Genomic DNA, 19,741 nt, shown 5'->3' on the forward strand with positions numbered 1-19,741 from the left:
CCTTATCATATGCTTTTATTGCCCATAAAAAAAAAACATAACTTTTAAAAATCTGTGCCATAAAAAGGCCTACAGAATCCCAACACATATACCGTAAACATATCACACGTAGCACGCTCATTAAAAAGAATAAAAATTACCAAATATCTGAGCCACCTTTATTTTTTTCCAGTGTTAGAAAGGATTGTTTACTTCACACCTTCCACCTGACAACTTTACAGAGAATGTGTGCAGAATGCTAGATGGTTCTCTGCTTACAGGCAGCCCATCCTGTGGAGAACGGTGAGACCTATAATTGCTAAGAAGTTTGTTGCCATTTTCCTGCAAGGCTATGAAAAACTAGATTGGCTTAAAATGTCCCTCAGTCTCTTTTTAAAGATTTTATTTATTTTTAGAGAGAGAGTGCAGTAGGGGAAGAGGCAGAGAGAGAATCTCAAGCAGACTCCCCGCTGAGCATGGCTCAATCTCGCAACCTTGAGATCATGACCTGAAATGAAATCAAGAGTTGGATGCTCAACCAACTGAGCCACCCAAGTGCCCCTCCCTCAGTCTCTTTAAAGGAAGCCAGGAGGAAGGAGGCTACAGCTGCTATGTTACCCTCGGCAGTGGTTTCAAGGAAGTCTATCTATAAAAGCACTATGGCCAGGCTCCCCGGGACAGGTCACCCATGCCAGGGTCTCCAGCCTTTGGAGCCCAAGCACCCTGGGGATCCCTAAGAGGATTTCATCACACACCAAGATGCAGGCGCCAGGCTGGTGGGGACTCCTGGCCCTCCAGGCATGAAGAGTGGCCTTTGCACACCAGACTGTGCAGGCATTTCTGTAGGGGCTCATGGACAGGCAAGGCCTTACGTGTATGTGTCACTGGATGCAGACAGAGCCTGGGGCAGCTAGGGCCCAGAGGGCTGGGCCCACAGGTCCCTGTCCACACTGGTCACTCCTCTGAGCCCCTCACAGAGAGGTGGGCGAGGGGGAAAAGCTGTGATTGTCATATGCCCAGCTGGGAGGCTCCAGAGGGCTCCAGACTGGCCATGGCCACTGGTACTGTTACTTAGACCTTTCAGTCAACAAAGCTAGGCAGCTGGAGCCACACCTAAGCAGCTGCTCCTCTCCACAAACACATGAGGCGGGCCAGGGACCTGAGCAGGACGATGGAGGCCATCACAGCCACCTAGAAGCCAGAGGTGTCCTCTGGTGGCACAGACTTGCACACAGGGGAGACCTGTACTCAACACTCCCCTTCTAGGCGCAGGTGAGGAGGCTGGACCCCACCAGCTGGTGACGAGTGGCAGTGGAACGCAGTGACAGTCCCCACATTAGTGCCATCATCATGGAAGACTTCGAAGGTGCCATGCAGGGGCGGCCACACATGAGCGCGAGCGCCAAAGCCTTCCCAGGGCGGGCATGGCATTCCAACCTGCCATGGCCTCACCCTACAGAGGGGGTGTCCCTATACCTCCCTGCCCGCCAGGCACAGACCTCTCTCCCACCTTTAAAGCAACTTATTACACTACAAGTCCCATTAGTCATTCCAACATTAGCATAAATAAGACAAAACTTTAGAGGTATGTTTAGGCACCTACAGGGCCTAGACACTTTGATCCTATGTAGACAGACTCAAGCTGTAGAACGTCCTGAATTAGGTAACATGCACATGAAACTGCAAATAAGAAAGCAAGAGATGTAGAGGTTCTAAGCTGAACAACAATGACGATCACAGCAAATAATAACATACGACTGTTCATTTATTTCTTCCTTCGTTCAAATACTTAGGGAAGGATTAGTACGTGCCCAGCCCTGTGCTAGGAACTTCTGATATAATGGTCATCATAAACAAACTTGGCTTCTGTTTTCAAGGAGCTTAGCCTAGTGGAGGAAACAAACATAAACCAAATCACTGAAAAACAGAATTAATGTGTAGCTGAAAGAAACTTTAGAGGTTTGTGAAGTTGTGAAGAAAATTGTGCTGTAAAGACTTGAGGTCTCTAAGCAGCCCAGCAGCATGTTCAGATCTGTATTTTAGAATAAAAAGAAAAATCTTATACTTAACCGAAATTATAGTGCAGAGAGGTATGCAAGGCAGCAGGACCATTACTACATAAAACACAATGTTAACATTCTTCTAATTCTTAGGAAAGGTGCCAAGGAATTTTCAGTGATTAGAAATCCAAGGCCAGTTTTATGGCTGTGCTCCTGGAAGCACTTTGGTCTTGCCAGAGCCCAGGGCCTTGGTTTAGCAAATATAACCTCCAGACACCGCTTAGTAACATCAAAGCCTTTTTCTTGCTTGCCCCCATTCCAGGACCCTGCCAAGACTTCAGAGTCCAGACTATTAGCATCACAGTCAGTACAACCGGCCACATGTTTCAAAACAGGAGGGAGACTCCTGATTCACTCACCTGATTATCTAGTTTCAGCTGTCGAAGCTTCATGGTCTCATCTTCAAAGGCACTGTTTAAAAAAAAAAGAAGAAGAAGAAGAAGAAGAAGAAAAAAAAAGGAGTATGTAAAGAGAAAACCCTGTTAAGATTATGTCAATTTCATCTTTTCCAAGTATCTACTCCTTTGGGCTGTTTGGAACCAACTGATTCTACGTTAGGGACAGCATCGTGTCTAGATGTTACCCACACTGACTGAAGGAGGACTTGCCATCCTTAATGCCACACTTACTCCACAGAGGACCTCAGGAGACTGAAGTACCCAAAGAGTTAAAAAAAAAAAAAAAAAGGGTGCCTGGGTGGCTCAGTGGGTTAAGCCGCTGCCTTCGGCTCAGGTCATGATCTCAGGGTCCTGGGATTGAGTCCCGCATCGGGCTCTCTGCTCAGCAGGAAGCCTGCTTCCCTCTCTCTCTCTTTCTCTGGCTGCCTCTCTGTCTACTTGTGATTTCTCTCTGTCAAATTAATAAATAAAATCTTAAAAAAAAAAAAAAAAACAGATGTGTGTGGCACGTGGGTGGCTCAGTCGTTAAGTCATGATCTCAGGTTGGTGAAATCAAGCCCCACGTGAGCTCCAAACTGGCCATGAGGCCTGCTCAAGATTCTCTCCCCACCTCTCCCAATCCCATCCCCCTCCCAAATAATTAAATAAATCTTTAAAAACAACCAAAAATAAATAAATAAAAGGATGTAGGACACAGACCCCCATGCATGCAGGAATTTTTTTAAAAACGATATGTTGAGTACTTACTATAGGCCAGACACAGTGAAGTATCTTATATGCATTATTTTATTAATTCCTCAAAACTACCCTCTGAATTGGGTACTATTATTTTTCACACTTTGAAGCTGGAGAAACAGACTTGGAAGGTCATACATAAGGTTAAACAGCAGAAAGAGACCGTAATCCAGGTCTCTTTCCAGAGTTTAAAGTCCACATAAAATTGAAATACATTTGTCTCCTTTTTTGCAGCTAGTTCTAGGAAAGAGAGAATGAGAACTACAATGGGGCTCAGAGCTGCCCCCAGATATGTCAAAGTGGCACACTGATAATTCTGAAAGAAAGTTTACTTGAGAAACAACCAGTCCAAGCACATTCTGACCCTCCTCTCTGTCCCCTTGAAAGCAGGAAATAAATTTCTCATGTGACAGGTACCCTCCCTGCATCAGGAGGTAAAGAAAATCCTTATCACCACAGAGAGAGAATTCGAAGCCCAGAAGTCAGTGTACACTGACACATTAGTACCCAAGACTAAGTTTCTTTGTCTTGTCAGTTCTTCACAAATTTATTGTTTCTGTTTCTAAAAGGTACATAAACCACCCGCTTTGGTTATTTCTTAGGCCCATCTATAAGAGCTCCATACCTACAAAATAAAATTTTTTTTCTCCTGTTAATCCTGTTAAATTATGTCAATTTAATTATGAGATCAGCCAGCAGAACCAAGATGGACAGGGTCAAAATCCCCCCTACCCCAACAACTATGTATAGTATCTTACTACAACTCACTGATTCCCTTAAGATCTAGGAAAGTCATTTAATTTACTTTTCAAGTTTGCCATTAATAAAACATGATGCCAGTCACGCAAAGACACTCTAAGTATGGATGAACAGACAAGACTTAATACCACCAGGAGGCAGATTTGTTTGATGGAAGAAAACAACGACAACAAAAATAGAATCAAATTACTGTCTCCAAATCCTTTTGAACTTTTCAAAAACTCTCTCAGAAGCTAGTTCTATTTTTTGAAAAATTTCTAATTTAAGATTTTATTTTGTGACTCAGCATTTTTGGAAAGAGTAAAGTATGAAACAAGGCAGAAATGTGTCTCAATTATTATTATTTGTAATAACTATGATTTGTATTACAAATTTTTACTGGGAGCTTACTGTCAGAAAAACTATAAACACTAGCTCCTTTTTAAGAAGACAGATTCCATGGCTACAAAAGGAAGCATGGCTTTTTCTGCATTTGAGGTAAAAAATACCAAAGCGTCTATCCGTGGCTTAATGGTTTACCACTCCCTTCACATATTTTTAGAAGGTGCATTTTCATAATGCGTAGCAACTTAGATACATACTATCTCCAAGGCTCCTCCTGCCTACTAACCTGTAAACAGATTTAATAACCCCTTAGACAAAAATATAGATGACATTCTGGTTCTCTGACAGTTCCCCTCTATTAATTTCCTTATAAACTATATGCTTAAAAAAAAAAAAAAAAGCTGGGTATTCAAAATAAATCATCTCCTTTTCCCAGTTCAAAAGACAGACAAACAGGGGTGCCTGGGTGGCTCAATCAGTTAAGCATTAGACTCTTGAGCTCAGCTTCGTCTTTTTTTTTTTTTTTTTTTTAAGATTTTATTTATTCATTTGAGAGAGAGAGCATGAATGGGGGGAAGAGGGAGAGGGACAAGCAGACTCCTCGCTGAGCCAGGAGCCCGATGTGGGCCTCAATCCCAGGACCTGAAGATGATGACCTGAGCCAAAGGCAGACACTTAACCATCTGAGCCACCCAGGCACCCCTCAGCTCAGGTCTTGATCTCAGGGTCATGAGTTTGAGCCCTATATTGGGCTCTGCTCTGGGTGTGTAATCTACTTAAAAAAAATAAAAGGGAAAAATAAATAAAAATGACAGATATGATATAACCATGCCTTGACTCTGTGGGCTCCTAACCTTTCTCCTAGATATGTTCCTGTTTTTCTTAGTGTTTTTAATCCTCATTCATATATTTTAAAATCCTAGCTTTACGAATATAGTGCTAGAATATTATTAGTATTCAGTCGACATCAGTATAAATTTGAAAAAATTCTACATAAAACAACTAAGATGGGGAGCCTGGGTGACTCAGTTGCTTGAACGTCTGACTCTTGGTTTGGGCTCAGGTCAAGATCTCATGCGCCGTGAGAACCTGTTAGCCTGCATCAGGGCTCTGCACTCAGTGGGGAATCTTCCTGCAGATTCTCTTTACCCCTCCCTTTGCCCCCCACCTGTACTCTCTTCCTAAAATAAATATAAAATAAAATAACCTTTTTCTTTTTAAAGAAAACGACCAGGACAAAAAATTATGAATATACATATGTATAGGAAAAAATATGAATATACAGGAATGGGTAAGGTAGAATAAAAATGCACTTATATACTAGTATTTTCAACTGTTACTGCTATGAATTTTGTTTTTCCTCTACCTCACTCTGCTCTCAATACTACATCACAATTGCAAAATCCCCTGGCATGGAAAAGAAATCATCCTATCCCACCACCTTAGCGCGCGCACACACACACACACACAAAATGTTAAAAACCTCAATTATGGTAAATTCTGACACACAACTGAAGTCCTCAAACATTTCTCTTGAGGCCTCTAATAGTGAGGAAACCAGGTGTATCTTCAATGCCTATCTTGACACCACTTAATTCCTTTCATCAAGCCTGGGCAAGCTGAACAGACAATTTAAATAAACAGGTTTTGTTCTGACCTGAACAAGAGAGGCACTAAAAAGATGCTACATCATTGTAACAGGTAGATACCTACTATACATCAAAGCTACACTTTCTTTGAGCTCTTCCTTTCAATTATAATTTAGCAGAAATGATATATTTTATATATTTATATTAATCTAAACTAGAATTTCTAGTCTAACCTGGAAAATGATCTTACTAAATTTCCATTTCCTCCTTTAGTACTTTCTCCTTTCTTTCAAACAAAGTTGTTGAATAGCCAGCCTAAGCGAGCCTGGTTAGTAAATCAACACAAAACAGAAAGAATCCCTACAGAGTAAAAGAAATGGAATTACTATGTTTCCTCCCATTTTTCTCATGGAAAATTTCCCACTTACTTCACACAAACAGGGAAAGTCCTAAACATACATGCTAGAAAAACAGACCCAACATTCAAGTGTGGCACATAATTATGCCCAAAGAATATCATTCTCTTGAACTACTAGTCTCCATTATGTTTAGGAGCATCATATATATAATATCATGTAGCATAATATATATTTAACATATATATAATGCAAGGCTCACCACAGTAAGGATAGTCACCATATCCGTCACCATAAAACATTATTACAATATTACTGGCTATATTCCCTTTGCTATACTTTTTATCATCATGCCTTATTTTATAACAGGATTTTGTATCTGTGAATGTTCTTCACCTATTCACCCTATTATTTCTTTAATTGAAAGGATTTTTGAGATAATACATGTGTTAAGAAGACAGTTGGTGCCAAACCCTTTTTGTATGATTTTTTCTCTTGCTAGTGTTTTTCTTCATTGATTATAAAAACAATGCATACTCATTTTGTATATTTTAAAAAAATTTATAAAGAAAATGAAAGTCTCTTCATAATCCTACCATCTTGAGATACAATCCCTGCTAACAAGGAAACAAACATCTTTTTGTACTATTTTAACTTAAGATTATATCATAAGCATCTTTTATGTTTTAGGTTTTTGAAATATAATATTAAGCTGCTATATAATAGTCCATCACACGGACATTTCATAAATTTTTTTCTTCATTTTTTTATTGTGGTAAAAACAGGTACCATAAAATGTTACATTTTAACCATTTTTAAGTTCAGTGGTATTAAGTACATTTACATTGTTGTTTGCATACAAATTTTTATAGCAGCAATATTCACAAGAGCCCAAAAGTGGAAACATCTCAAGTGTCCATCAACTAATGAACAGGTAAACAAAATCTGGTTTATCTATACAATGGGGTATTATTCAGCCATAAAAAGGAATAGCTACTGAAACATGGGAGAACCTGGAAAACATTATGCTACATGACAGAAGCCAATCAACAAAAGACCACACATATTGTATGATTCCATTTATTTTTCAAGATTTTATTTATTTGACAGAGAGAGAGAGAGAGAGAGAGAGAGAATGAGCAAGGGGAGGGGCAGGTAGAGGGAGGGAAATGGGTTCTGGGTCATGACCCGAGCTGAAGGCAGACGCTTAGCCAGCTGAGCCATCCAGGTGCCCCTATATGATTTGGTTTTTTGAAATGTCCAGAACAGGCAAATTTATAAAGGCAGAATGTAGATTAGTGATTGCTTACAGTCTTGGGGGGATGAAAGTTGGGGTATTATAGCTAAAGGGCATGGAATGTCTTTTTAAAGTGATGAAAATGTCCTAAAGTTAACTGTGGTAATGGCTGCACACTTTAGTGAATATATTAATAACCAGTGAGGTATATCTCTTTTATTTTTTTTAAGATTTTATTTATTTGACAGAGATCACAAGTAGGCAGAGCGGCAGGCAGAGAGAAAAAGGAGGAAGCAGGCTCCCTGCCAAGGAGAGAGCCCGATGCGGGGCTCAATCCAGGACTCTGAGATCATGACCTGAGTCAAAGGCAGAGGCTTTAACCCACTGAGCCACCCAGGCGCCCAAGTGTGTCTATTTTAAAGGGATGTACTGTATGGTATATGAATTACATTTAATAAAGCTGTTATTATACAGCTTTATATATAAAAAAAGTTATATATACAAAATTTTTTATATATAAAAAAGTCCATGAGTCTAAACTAATTCTAAATAAATAAATGGTATAACAAAAATCTTCATTACAGAATAATGCCAACTAATAAATATAGAATGAATAATAGAAGTAGACTATCATGACTTTATAACTACCATATTAATAATTGACTCTTGCAAGAAACATTGATGGATTCTATTACCACTGAGTGAAGCAGGGTAGTCAACACAATCTCAAGTATCTTCCCCACAGATTATATTAATTACAAAGAGGAAAAGGTAACATTACAATGAGGAAATCTGGCAGGTATCACCTTAACCAAATGAAGGGATACAGCAACTATGAGGGGACACACTGACACACCTGATGTGATGTACTGAAAATAATTCATACAATATAATATATGCAACATTCCTGCCAACAATGTTTGTTCTAAATCTATTCAAGAGGAAACAAACTAAGTGGAGGGAAATTCTGTAAGACAACTCTCACGATTCTTCAAAAGCATCCTTACTGAAAGAGACAATAAAAACAGCTCTAGGTTAGAGTGGAAGAGATTTAAGAGATTTCTGGCAAGAAAATATAATACAGAATCTTTGAATTACAGATCAAAACATACAGTGAAGACTACTGTGGGTGCACTGGGGATATCTGACTATGAATGGCACATCAGACCAGGATTATCAGCATATTCACGTGAAGTGTCCCACATGTGATAATAGTATTGTGGTCTTGTAGGAGAGCGAATAAGGTAGAAATAATGAGGGAACAGGAACTGGGTAGTATGGATAGGGGAGCCACAAGTCTCTGAGTATCCATGAGTCTATAATGATACAGATAAATAAAATGAATGAAAGAATGAATGAACCAAGAAGAAGGTATAGCTCTTCCTTACAGGAAAAAAAAAAAAAATCCAATTAAAAAAGATAAAAGGAATGATGGAAATAGAAAGTCACCAAAGTCAAACACCACAGTAATAATTACTACAGGCAAGAATCATCAATGGCTGCTAAAATTAGTGGGTGAAAATACGATGAGAAACAGGGTATCTGCATAGTCTCAAAGTATCTGCCCATAAGATAATTACTGATTCCAATGGGAAACATTAGAAACTTCACAGTGGAGAAACCTGGAAGACAGGAACTTACCTAAGGGATTAAGATTAACATCACCAGTAAGAAGACAGAACAACACAATGTTCCTCCTGATATGATGTGGCAAGAAAGGCACAGAATCATGTTGGCAGTTCTTGCCAAAAATATACAACCTCAATTTAATCAAGAGCAAAGAGCAGAGGAACCCAATCTGAGAAAACCGCCAACAAAATAAATGGCCAGTGCTCTTCAAAAGGGTGAAGATCAAAAGGGAGGAAGGGGAGTGGGAGTTACAGATTCCAGTTAGGGGATGAGTAAGTCAAAGTGATGAAAGGTCCAGCATAGGGAATGGAGTCAATGGTACTGAAACAGCCTTGTATGGCGACAGACGGGAGCTACACTGGTGGTGAGCAGAGCACAGAGTTGTTGAATCACTATATTGTACGCCTGAAACTAACGGAAGACTATGTGTCAACTCTACTTTGATTTTTTAAAAAAGCCTCAGGTTCAGGAAAGAGAAAGAAAGACTGAGACACAACGCAGGTTGAAGAAGGTTGGAGAATACTAAAGAGATGTGACAATTAAGTAGACTACAGGATTCTGGATTTGGATACCAAACTATAAAGAGACATTAGTGAGAAAACTGGCAAAACCCTAAAAAGACTGGTGGATTAGTTAATGGTACTGAATCAGTATTAACGTCCTGGTTTTGGTAACTTACTATGATTATGTAAGATATTAACATCAGGGGAAACTTGGTCAAGGAATTCTCTTACATTTTTACAACTTCTTTGTATATCTAATTTAAAAGATTGTTTAAAGTGAGATACTAAAAAATAACATTAGTAAGCAGTGACTGTAGGTGAAGGGATAGGTTATCAATATACTTTTCTTTCTAGATTTCAGCATATTAAACTTTCTTCAAAATAAGAAATTAGAGGGAAAAAAACAAGGAATCAGACATTTTATGTAATGTGCATTTCACAGCACACTTAAAAATCCACATGCCCTTTAATCTAGTGCCTAATTTGCACACACAATATGTGTGGAATTTCTAAGGAGATAATATGGAACAATAATGAAATTTGCCCAAGACAAATGCCTAAGACACTTAGAGCTTACTTTAAAACATTATTCACTGAATTGCTAGTCTAGAGCTATACACAACAAACCATGTTGCCAAATAGTTTGAAGCATTTGGTTTTGAAGATTTATTTATCTGACAGAGAGAGAGAGAGAGAGAGCACGCACAGGCAGGGGGAACAGCAGGCAGAGGGAGAAGAAGCAGGCTCCCTGCTGAGCAAGAAGCCCAATGCAGGGCTCCATCCCAGGACTCTGGGATCATGACCTGAGTGGAAGGCAGATGCTTAACCGACTGAGCCCTGCAGGGTGCCCCAAGTTTGAAGCATTTAATAACGTATTGATGACCTACTAGAGTCTATGATTACTCTACATTTTTAACATTCTTGTCAATTTCTCTCAGCATGCCAAAAAAAAAAAAAAGGAATAAATTTTTCTAACACAAAAATCCATTGCTGCTATCCAGTCAGGGGAGGCTTCTTGCTGCCTCCTACATGGGGCCAGATAATAAGGATGCTGTAATCAGCACTTAGCTGCAATTTGGCCAGTGATACAGGAAGCGAAACAGCCTCCTTCTGTGGAGGGAGTAAACACCGTCCCTGCCAGGAATGCAGCCTGCTAAGACTTGCATAACTGAAGGCTGTGAGCAGCTCATGGCTTTTCTCATAGTAACTTGAGTGAGCACTTCCTTTACTGATTATATTATGGCTTCATAACATCACAAATGATACTTTTCAGTTTCAGGAATTAGTTAAGAAGAGAGAAAGAAAGGCTTCCCCTATTTTATTTAAATAAATGCAATAAATGCCAATGTGGATTGATAAAGGGGACAACTTGGAAGGCAATTCATTTATTTTAGTTTGAGAAATTCCTAACCGTAAATCTTTAGTCATTAGCTGCCTGTATGAAGTTACAATAAAAACAATTTATGAAACTCTGGTCCAACTCAATCAGAAATACATGTATTATGTGTGATAATGAATTATTAAAAAGGTGATATTACAGTAAAGATGGAGGGGAAAAGGTTGAGTAACTGAAGACAAGTAATTACATAAAGCAATGTCATTTTTTAATTCTTATATCTAGTCATTATTCATACTTAATCAAAGATTTGACTTAAGTATTTGATAAATACCAAGGAATAGAATTACTGGATCATATAGAAGCTCTATTTTAATTTTTAAATTTTTATTTATTTGTTTGAGAGCAAGAGAGAATAAGTTGGGGGAGGGGTAGAGGGAGAGGGAAAAGCAGACTCCCCTCTGAGCAGCAAGCCTGACATGGGGCTCGATCCCAGGGACCCTGGGATCATGACCTGAGCCAAAGGCAGACGCTTAATGATTGAGCCACCTAGGCTCTATTTTTCCCACTCCCACTTCTGCGAGAAAAACTGTAGGTTTGGTTATGTCTTTTACTTAAATATACATACTAAAAATCAATAAAATCAACAAACTGGACTTCATAAAAATAAACGCTTTAGTGAGACTACATCAAAGTAAAAAGTTTCCACACAGCAAAGGAAAAAATAAACAGAATAAAACAGAATAAATAGAACATTCCTCCCTATTGAATGGGAGGAGAAATTTGCAATCATATAGCTGATAAGGGGTTGAAATCCAAAATATAAAAAGAACTTGTATGCAAACCACCCCCCTAAGAATCTGATTTGAAAACAGGCAGAAGATCTGAATAGACATTTTTCCAAAGACAGACAGATGGCCAACAGGTACATGAAAAAGTGCTCAATATCACTGATCATGAGAAAAATGCAATTCACCACCACAGTGAGATACTGCCTCACACTTGTCAGAACAGTTAGTATCAAAAAGACAAAAGGGGCGTCTGGGTGGCTCAGCTGGTTAAGTCTGCCTTCAGCTCATATTAAAACCACAATGAAATGTCAATACATAACCACCGGAAAGGCTAGAAATTAAAGATTGACCACCAGTGTTGGTGAGGATGTAGAACAACGTGAACTCACGTGGCTGATCAACCGGCAGGTGTGTGCAAAATGTGCAACCTCTTTCAGCTACTTTTGAAAAACTGTCAAATATATACCCACTATTTGATCCAAGCACTCCACTCCAAAATTCACCTGAGACATGAAAGCCTATGTACACACACACACACACACACACAAAAGGAAAGAAAAAAAATGTATCTATGGATGTTCAAAGCAGCTTTATTTTTAAATATTTTAAGCAGTTTTATTTTTATTAGCCAAAATGTGAAAGTGACCCAAATGTCCATCATTGGATGAACAGATAAATTTTATGAGAAATACTATCTGGCCCTAAATAGGAGAAAACTACTGATACACATGACAAAAATGGATGAATACCAACACCATTCTGCTAAGGACAAGAAAGAGAACACACTGTAGGATGACACTTACGTAAAATTCTAGAAGACACAAACTGATCAACAGTGACAAAAAGCAGGGGGTATCTGACAGTGAGAAGGAAGGACGGATTATAAAGTGGCAAAAGGAAAATCTGGGGGATCATTATCTTGACTGTAATGATGGTATCACAGGGGTATACGTATGTCAAAACTCATCAACATGTACCATTTAAAATTTTATTTGTTTATTTGACAGATAGAGATCACAAGTAGGCAGAGAGGCAGGCAGGGGTGGGATGGGGGTAGGGGGCAGAGCAGGCTCCCTGCTGAGCAGAGAAACTGATGTGGGGCTTGATCCCAGGACCCTGGGATCAAGACCTGAGCCAAAGACAGAGGCTTTAACCCACTGAGCGCCCCAGGCGCCCCATACATGTACACTTTAAATGTGCGGTTTGATGTATGTCAATTACACCTCAATAAAAGTGTTTTTTAAATCCACCTACAAAGGGAGTTAAACAGTAATTCAGTCCAGTTCCGACTACAGCATGAGTGTCAACATAATGTTACACCAATGCAAACTATATATATTAAGCTTTTACAAACTATAATGATGAAAAGTCTCCAACATATTCAATGTTAAATCTAACTGCAATGTGCTCCCATACACATTCTTCAGGCCTTTTATAAATATTTGGAAATAAAGATCTAAGATCAGGCTTGCCTCAAAAATATGCACAATAAACAAGCATGCAAGTTGGACGGGCCCCTGCGGGCCCAGTTGGAAGAGCATGTGACTCTTGATCTTTGGGTCGTGAGTTCAAGCCCCATATTGGGTTGTAGAGATTACTTAAATAAATAAACTTTAAAATTTTTTTTTAAAAGCATGTAAGTTGGAGAATAAAACATATCATATGAATTAGATTTTAGCTACTCTGTTACTCCTCTCTCAAGAGGGCCCAAGGGCCACACAGAGGCCTTTTCTCATTCTCCTCTCCAACCATACTCATAAAAATACACGTGCTTCCTCTCCCTTCCTATAACAGAAGACGTTCCTCCCCATAAAGTAAACTCTGATACTGGGGAACTGATTCTGGCCCATTTCCCTAGAATTACAACGAATACTGCTCCTCCCTCTCCAGCTTCTCCATCTCTAGTAGCTTCTTTCCTCGGCTCACAATTACTCTTTAAAAAGCTGCCTTCCCAGACCTTATCTATCTCTACTTCCCATCATCATCAAATAACTTCAGGATAACCAACACTTCCTGTCACTATTCCAACTATAATTCACTTCTCAACTCATTGCAGTCTGGCTCTATTCCCTCATTCCCCTGAAACTTTTCCTCCCATTGCCAAAAATAATAACTTGTTTTCACCTTTCATTCCTGCTTGACTTGCTTGAAGTATTTAACAAAAATAACCACCAGTTCCTTACTGAAATTTTCTCCTCTCTTGTTTTCTTGAAATCCCCATTGTTCTACTCTTACCTAACTGTTCCTTTCACTAAATTCAGTCAGCAACTCTTAAGCGTGCCCTACATACCAGGCACTGAGGTAGGCACTAAGGATACAGGAATGAACAAGGAATTAGCCCCAGCCATCACGATACTTATACCCCTTTACTTTCCGACCTCTTCTGTTGACCATTATTCCATTTGGGATTACATAGGCCATACCCTATGTCAACTATCTATCACCATGACTGAGAACCCCAAATCTTTATCTTTGGCAGGCACACTAAATTTAGCCCTAATATCTAGTTGACCCCAAACAAAGCATGCATATGCATGGGGCTGACTCCAACTGATCCTGGTAAGACTAAGAACCAAACTGAGATCTCAGGGCTGCCTTCCAGCCCAATCTGCAGTTCAAATAAGTAATCTACACCAACTGAAAAAAATGAACAGTCTTCATGGAAAAATAACAGAATCTAGAGTCTTTACAATGTGCTGTGCATAATGTTCAGAACACAATAAAAAAAATATTCTGGGGTGCCTGGGTGGCTCAGTCGGTTAGGCATCTGCCTTTGGCTCAGATCATGATCCTGGGGTCATGGGATCAAGCCCCACATTAAGCTCCCTGCTCAGTCGGAAGCCTGCTTCTCCCTCTCCCACTGCTTGTTCTCTCTCTCTCTCTCTCTCTCTGTCAAATACACAAATAAAATCTTTTAAAAATATATTTTAAAAATGATTCTAAAGAAATTTGTTTTTTCCAAAGAAAAAGGAAAAACATGATATATCAGTAGAAATTATCCAAATTGAAGAACAGGGAGGAAAACTATTTTTTAAAACATGAAGAGAGAGGAACCATTTTCTGGATAAAAAAAGTTTTAAGTATATCCCTGCCTTAGTAAGAGGGCCTAGTCCATGATTCCCTTCTTGACTTAGGAATCTTGTGGTGAGCATTACTTATTACACTGAGCTCTCACTTTGGCTGTGTTCCACAGCCTATAAAAGTGCTATAGAATAATGCTCTTTAAATAAAACATATATATTGATTAAATAAATAAATATCTTGGTACAGGCTCACAGTAAATTTGTGATAAATGAAACATCTCTTTTAAAATGTCACTGTAGGGGCACCCGGGTGGCTCAGTGGGTTAAGCCTCTGTCTTCAGCTCAAGTCATGGCCCCAGGGTCCTGGGATCAAGCCCCACATGGGGCTCTCTGCTCATCGGGGAGCCTGCTTCTCCCTCTCTCTCTGCCTGTCTCTCTGCCTACTTGTGATCTCTCTCTATGGCAAATAAATAAAAAAATAATCTTTAAAAAAATAAATAAATAAAATAAAATGTCACTGTAAAAAGTATCCTCTCTATGGGAATAAATGACCTAACATTGAATGAACAGCCCCTGAAATCTAAAAAACAAAACCTAAAACAGAACCACACACCTTTTCTACGCAAAAGTCCTCAATTTCTCCATAATAATTTCCTCTGTTCTACTTCAACAGTGCTCTGAACATTTTTAAATATACTCACCCTGAATATCCTGATAGTATGTTTATGTCAGTTTCCTATCCCCCATTAGAGCAGTCATTCAAAAACTGGCAAAGAGTAAGAACTTTATGATTCAATGTGATTTAGCACACAAACACACACATAATACAAACACACATAATACATACATAATACAAATGTATTTATAGGTGATCTCTTAAAGTATTTTTTTTTTAAAGATTATTTATTTATTTATTTGACAGAGAGAGAGATCACAAGTAGGCAGAGAGGCAGGCAGAGAAAGAGGGGAGGAAGCAGGCTCCCTGCTGAGCAGAGAGCCCGATGCGGGGCTCGATCCCAGGACCCTGGGATCATGACCCGAGCCGAAGGCAGCGGCTTAACTCACTGAGCCACCCAGGCGCCCCTCTTAAAGTATTTTAAAAAAAACTTTTCAGTGGGTGCCTGGGTGGCTCAGTGGGTTAAGCCACTGCCTTCGGTTCAAGTCATGATCTCCGGGTGCTGGGATCAAGCCCCGCATCAGGCTCTCTGCTCAGTGGGGACCCTGCTTCCCCCTCTCTCTCTGCCTGCCTGTCTGCCTACTTGTGATCTCTCTCTCTGTGTCAAATAAATAAAATCTTAAAAAGAAAACTTTACAGAAAAAGTCCCAATGTACTACAAACTCTCACATCACAATCAATTTCTAATTCTTATCAGTACCTTCATCTACTTTTTTCTTTTCCTCAAACTGAGTTTGTCTGTACTAATTTTTTAAATCATCATACAGTAAAATTGACTTTTTTAAGTGCATTATAAATTCAGCACATGCACAGATTTGCCAGTGATCACTCTGAAAACTCATTTTGGGTTTTTTTTTTTTCAATTATTTTTTCTATGTATATGTCCACTTTTATTGACAAAATTCATATACACATCATATCTTTATGGTTAAAGTGTCCTACCCCACTGGTAAGATGGATTTGTTCCCTCTGCTGAATGCAGGAACTTCTTTGTGTCACTACAGAACAGCAATGAATTCTTCAAAGTGGAATTTTCAAGTCAAAAGTTATAAACTATACTATTTTGAGTCCTTACCTATAATTCTTCTAAATTGTTTTTCCCCAAAATAGAACTTTATAAACTTACATTGCTACCAGCAAGTTAAAAACCTATTTCTCTATGCTCTGGCCAATTTGGGATGTTATCTCTGTTAGGTTAATGATATATTAAAGTAATTTAAGGGGCGCCTGGGCGGCACAGTCGGTTAAGTGCCGACTCTTCACTTCCGCTCAGGTCCTGATCTCACCATCCCGATCTCAAGCGAGATCTAGCCCGGGTTGTACTCCGCGCTGGGTATGGAGTCTGCTAGAATTCACTCTCCTTCTCCCTCTGCCCCTCTTGCTTGTGCTCACTCCCCTTCTCTCTCTTTCCAAAATAAAATAAGTAAATCTTTTTTTAAAAAGTAACTTAAAGTTGTTTACTTGCATGTTTTTAATTACTAATGGAAATGAATCTTTTACCACATAACGAACGACTATTCCATCTGATATACATAATTGATCCACAACTGGGAAACATCTGTAATTCAAATAAAAGTCATACAAGCTAAGTCATACAAGAAAGATACAAAAGAAGTTCAATTGACTACCCTCTACTGTCTACATAATCAAAGTTCACAGAATCTAAAGCATGAGGATCCTCACTCAGATTTTTAAAGTGTATTTTTTTCTATTAGGAAAGTAACTTACTCCCATCGTAGGATAATTAAAAAATAAATTAAACTACATAATAATAATGCATTATTTTTTCCAAGTCATATATCGTAAACTTTTTCTTTTTTTTTTTTAAAGATTTTATTTAGTTATTTGACAGAAAGAGATCACGAGTAGGCAGAGAGGCAGGCAAAGAGAAAGGAGGAAGCAGGCTCCCACTGAGCGGAGAGCCCGACGTGGGGCTCCATCTCAGGACCCTGAGATCATGACCTGAGCCGAAGGCAGAGGCTTTAACCCACTGAGCCACCCAGGTGCCCCTTCCTTTGTTTTTATAAGCACAATTTTTAGTGGCTGCATAATATGTTATCTATACCAATTTATTCCCCTATTGTTGGATATTTATGCTGTTGCATATTCATTTATTTTTTTATTTCATAGTATTTTATTTAGGGGTTCCATTTTCACTCCTCAGTAGATTTTATGAATTTTTCAGATGCTTCTTCACTCATTAATTCATCCAGTTCTGAAGGATTACTAAGTTTATCTTGATCAGCCAACCATGTTCATAACATGATTTGTTGGCAAGTCCTGGATTTTCTGGAAGGCTTTATCAATTTCAGTTATTTCTCCTGATAAAGAACAGAGCTCACTAGCAGCTTTCATACTTTTCAAAGCACCAAACTCACATTATTTGCTCAATTCTGTCCCAACTTTAGACAGACTACAGTAAACTACATCACAACATCTCCCAAAGGTTCCTGTGTAAAATTTCTGATGTCCATAGTTCCAAAACCATTTTCTCTTGTTATCCATTCATGTCTGTGTATGAATTTATGCACGTGGAGCAGAGAGGGCACAGGCAGCTCGCCGATGGTCAGACCGGGCCTGCCGTCCAGCCCTGCCGTCCACCCCGCCCTCCAAGGCCAGAGCCGGCAGGGTGCACCAGGGCACCGTGGCTGTACACCACAGCTCTCACGCTCTGCACCCCTCATAGTTGTTGCTAATTTAATAACAATAAGATTTATATCCAGAAGAAATTAGCACATATACCTACAAAAAGTTGTACAAGAATGTTCTTAAAGCTAAAAACTTGAATCACATGTCTACGAACAGAAGAACAAAAAAACAAACTGTGGTATATTCATTCAGTGGAGTATTATTCAGCAATAAAAAGAACTGGTAACAAACACAACGATATGGTTAAATCTCAAAAATATTATGCTGATTGAAAACAGCTTTACAGGGGCACCTGGGTGGCTCAGTGGGTTAAGCCGCTACCTTCGGCTCAGGTCATGATCTCAGAGTCCTGGGATGGAGCCCCGCATCAGGCTCTCTGCTCAGCAGGGAGCCTGCTTCCTCCTCTCTCTCTGCCTGCCTCTCTGCCTGCTTGTCATCTCTCTCTGTCAAATAAATGAATAAAATCTTTAAAAAAAAAAAGAAAGAAAGAAAGAAAGAAAACAGCCTTACAGGTCCTCTGGGTGGCTTGGTCGGTTAAGCATCAGGCTTTGGCTCGGGTCATGATCCCAGGGTCCTGAGATTGAACAGGGAACCTGCCTCTCCCTTTCCTCCCTGCTTGTACTGGCTCTTGCTATCTCTGTCTCTCTCTGTCTCTCTCTCTCTCCCAAGTAAATAAAATCTTAAAAAGAAAAGAAAAGAAAACAGCCTTGCATGAAACAGTATATACTGTATGGTTTCACTTGTATTAGTTCAAGAACCACCAAAAGCATTTCTGATGATAGAAATTTAAAAAATGGTTACCATTGTGGGGCAGAGGGTAGAGGAAAGATAAAATTGGAAAGAGGCACAAGGAAACTTTCTGGGTGATAGAAATGTTCTATAGCTGTATCATAGGGATATATACATATATAAAATAGTCATCACACTGTACAATTACTGTACAGAGGTAATACCTCAATAATAATTAAACTTAAATAAAGCTTGTGTCTGCATTTCAAGGCTTCTTCTTGAGACAGAGTCCCAGAAATAGGATTACTAAGGGTAGATCTAAATCCTTTTTGGAGGAAGACTGGGCGAAGGGTATGACTAGTTTTATTGCCAAACTAACTTCCCAAACAAACTACATCAATTCATACTTCCACCAGCAGTATGATCAGTGCCGATCATACATAAAGTGGAAATTCTCTCTCTTGGTAGTCCACATTTAGATAAACCTACTCAAGGGTATAAAAAACAATTTAATGTCCAAAGTTTCTCTTCAATAATCTAAATCCTTTGCTTGTTTGATATACTGGAGTCATATTCTGAATAAGTTATCATAATTTAGTTATCCCTTGATCATATGTATTCTAACACCACAGATATTTTACCTTTGTCTTTTAAAATAGCTTTGAACTATTTATTTATCTTGTTCTTTTTTAAGTCTACTGCAAGTTTCCTTACAATTCTCCTTAAAAGTAAAAAAAAAACAAAACAAAAACCGTAATATTAATATGAACCCAACCAATAATATTAATATGAATGCAAAGCCTAACAACAACAGAAATACAATAATAATAAACATATGTCATTGAGATAAAAGGAAAGAAAAAGGTTCTATTTGCTAGGGAGAGTGCTTAGGCCTTTATACATAAAAATCTACTTACTGTTCATTTGAACCATGTAAGGTTGCTATTTTTAAAAAATATTTTATTTAT

The 19,741-nt window shown here is 38.9% G+C and overlaps 1 protein-coding gene across 7 annotated transcripts in view; it reads right to left on the reverse strand.

Moving 5' to 3' along the window:
* Positions 1–19,741, reverse strand: part of TULP3 (TUB like protein 3) — a 66,530-nt gene that overhangs the window by 28,280 nt on the left and 18,509 nt on the right. For all 7 annotated transcript variants that reach the window (XR_014313636.1, XR_014313637.1, XM_082738098.1 and 4 more), the window contains one exon: positions 2,399–2,450. Coding sequence is in view for 5 of the 7 variants with exons in the window: in XM_082738098.1 (XP_082594224.1) it covers positions 2,399–2,450 (52 nt within the window). In the remaining 2 variants the exon portion in view is untranslated. The remainder of the gene's footprint in view (positions 1–2,398; positions 2,451–19,741) is intronic.

The sequence above is a fragment of the Mustela nivalis genome (genome assembly GCF_964662115.1).
Source record: "Mustela nivalis genome assembly, chromosome: 7".
Classification (NCBI taxonomy): domain Eukaryota; kingdom Metazoa; phylum Chordata; class Mammalia; order Carnivora; family Mustelidae; genus Mustela; species Mustela nivalis.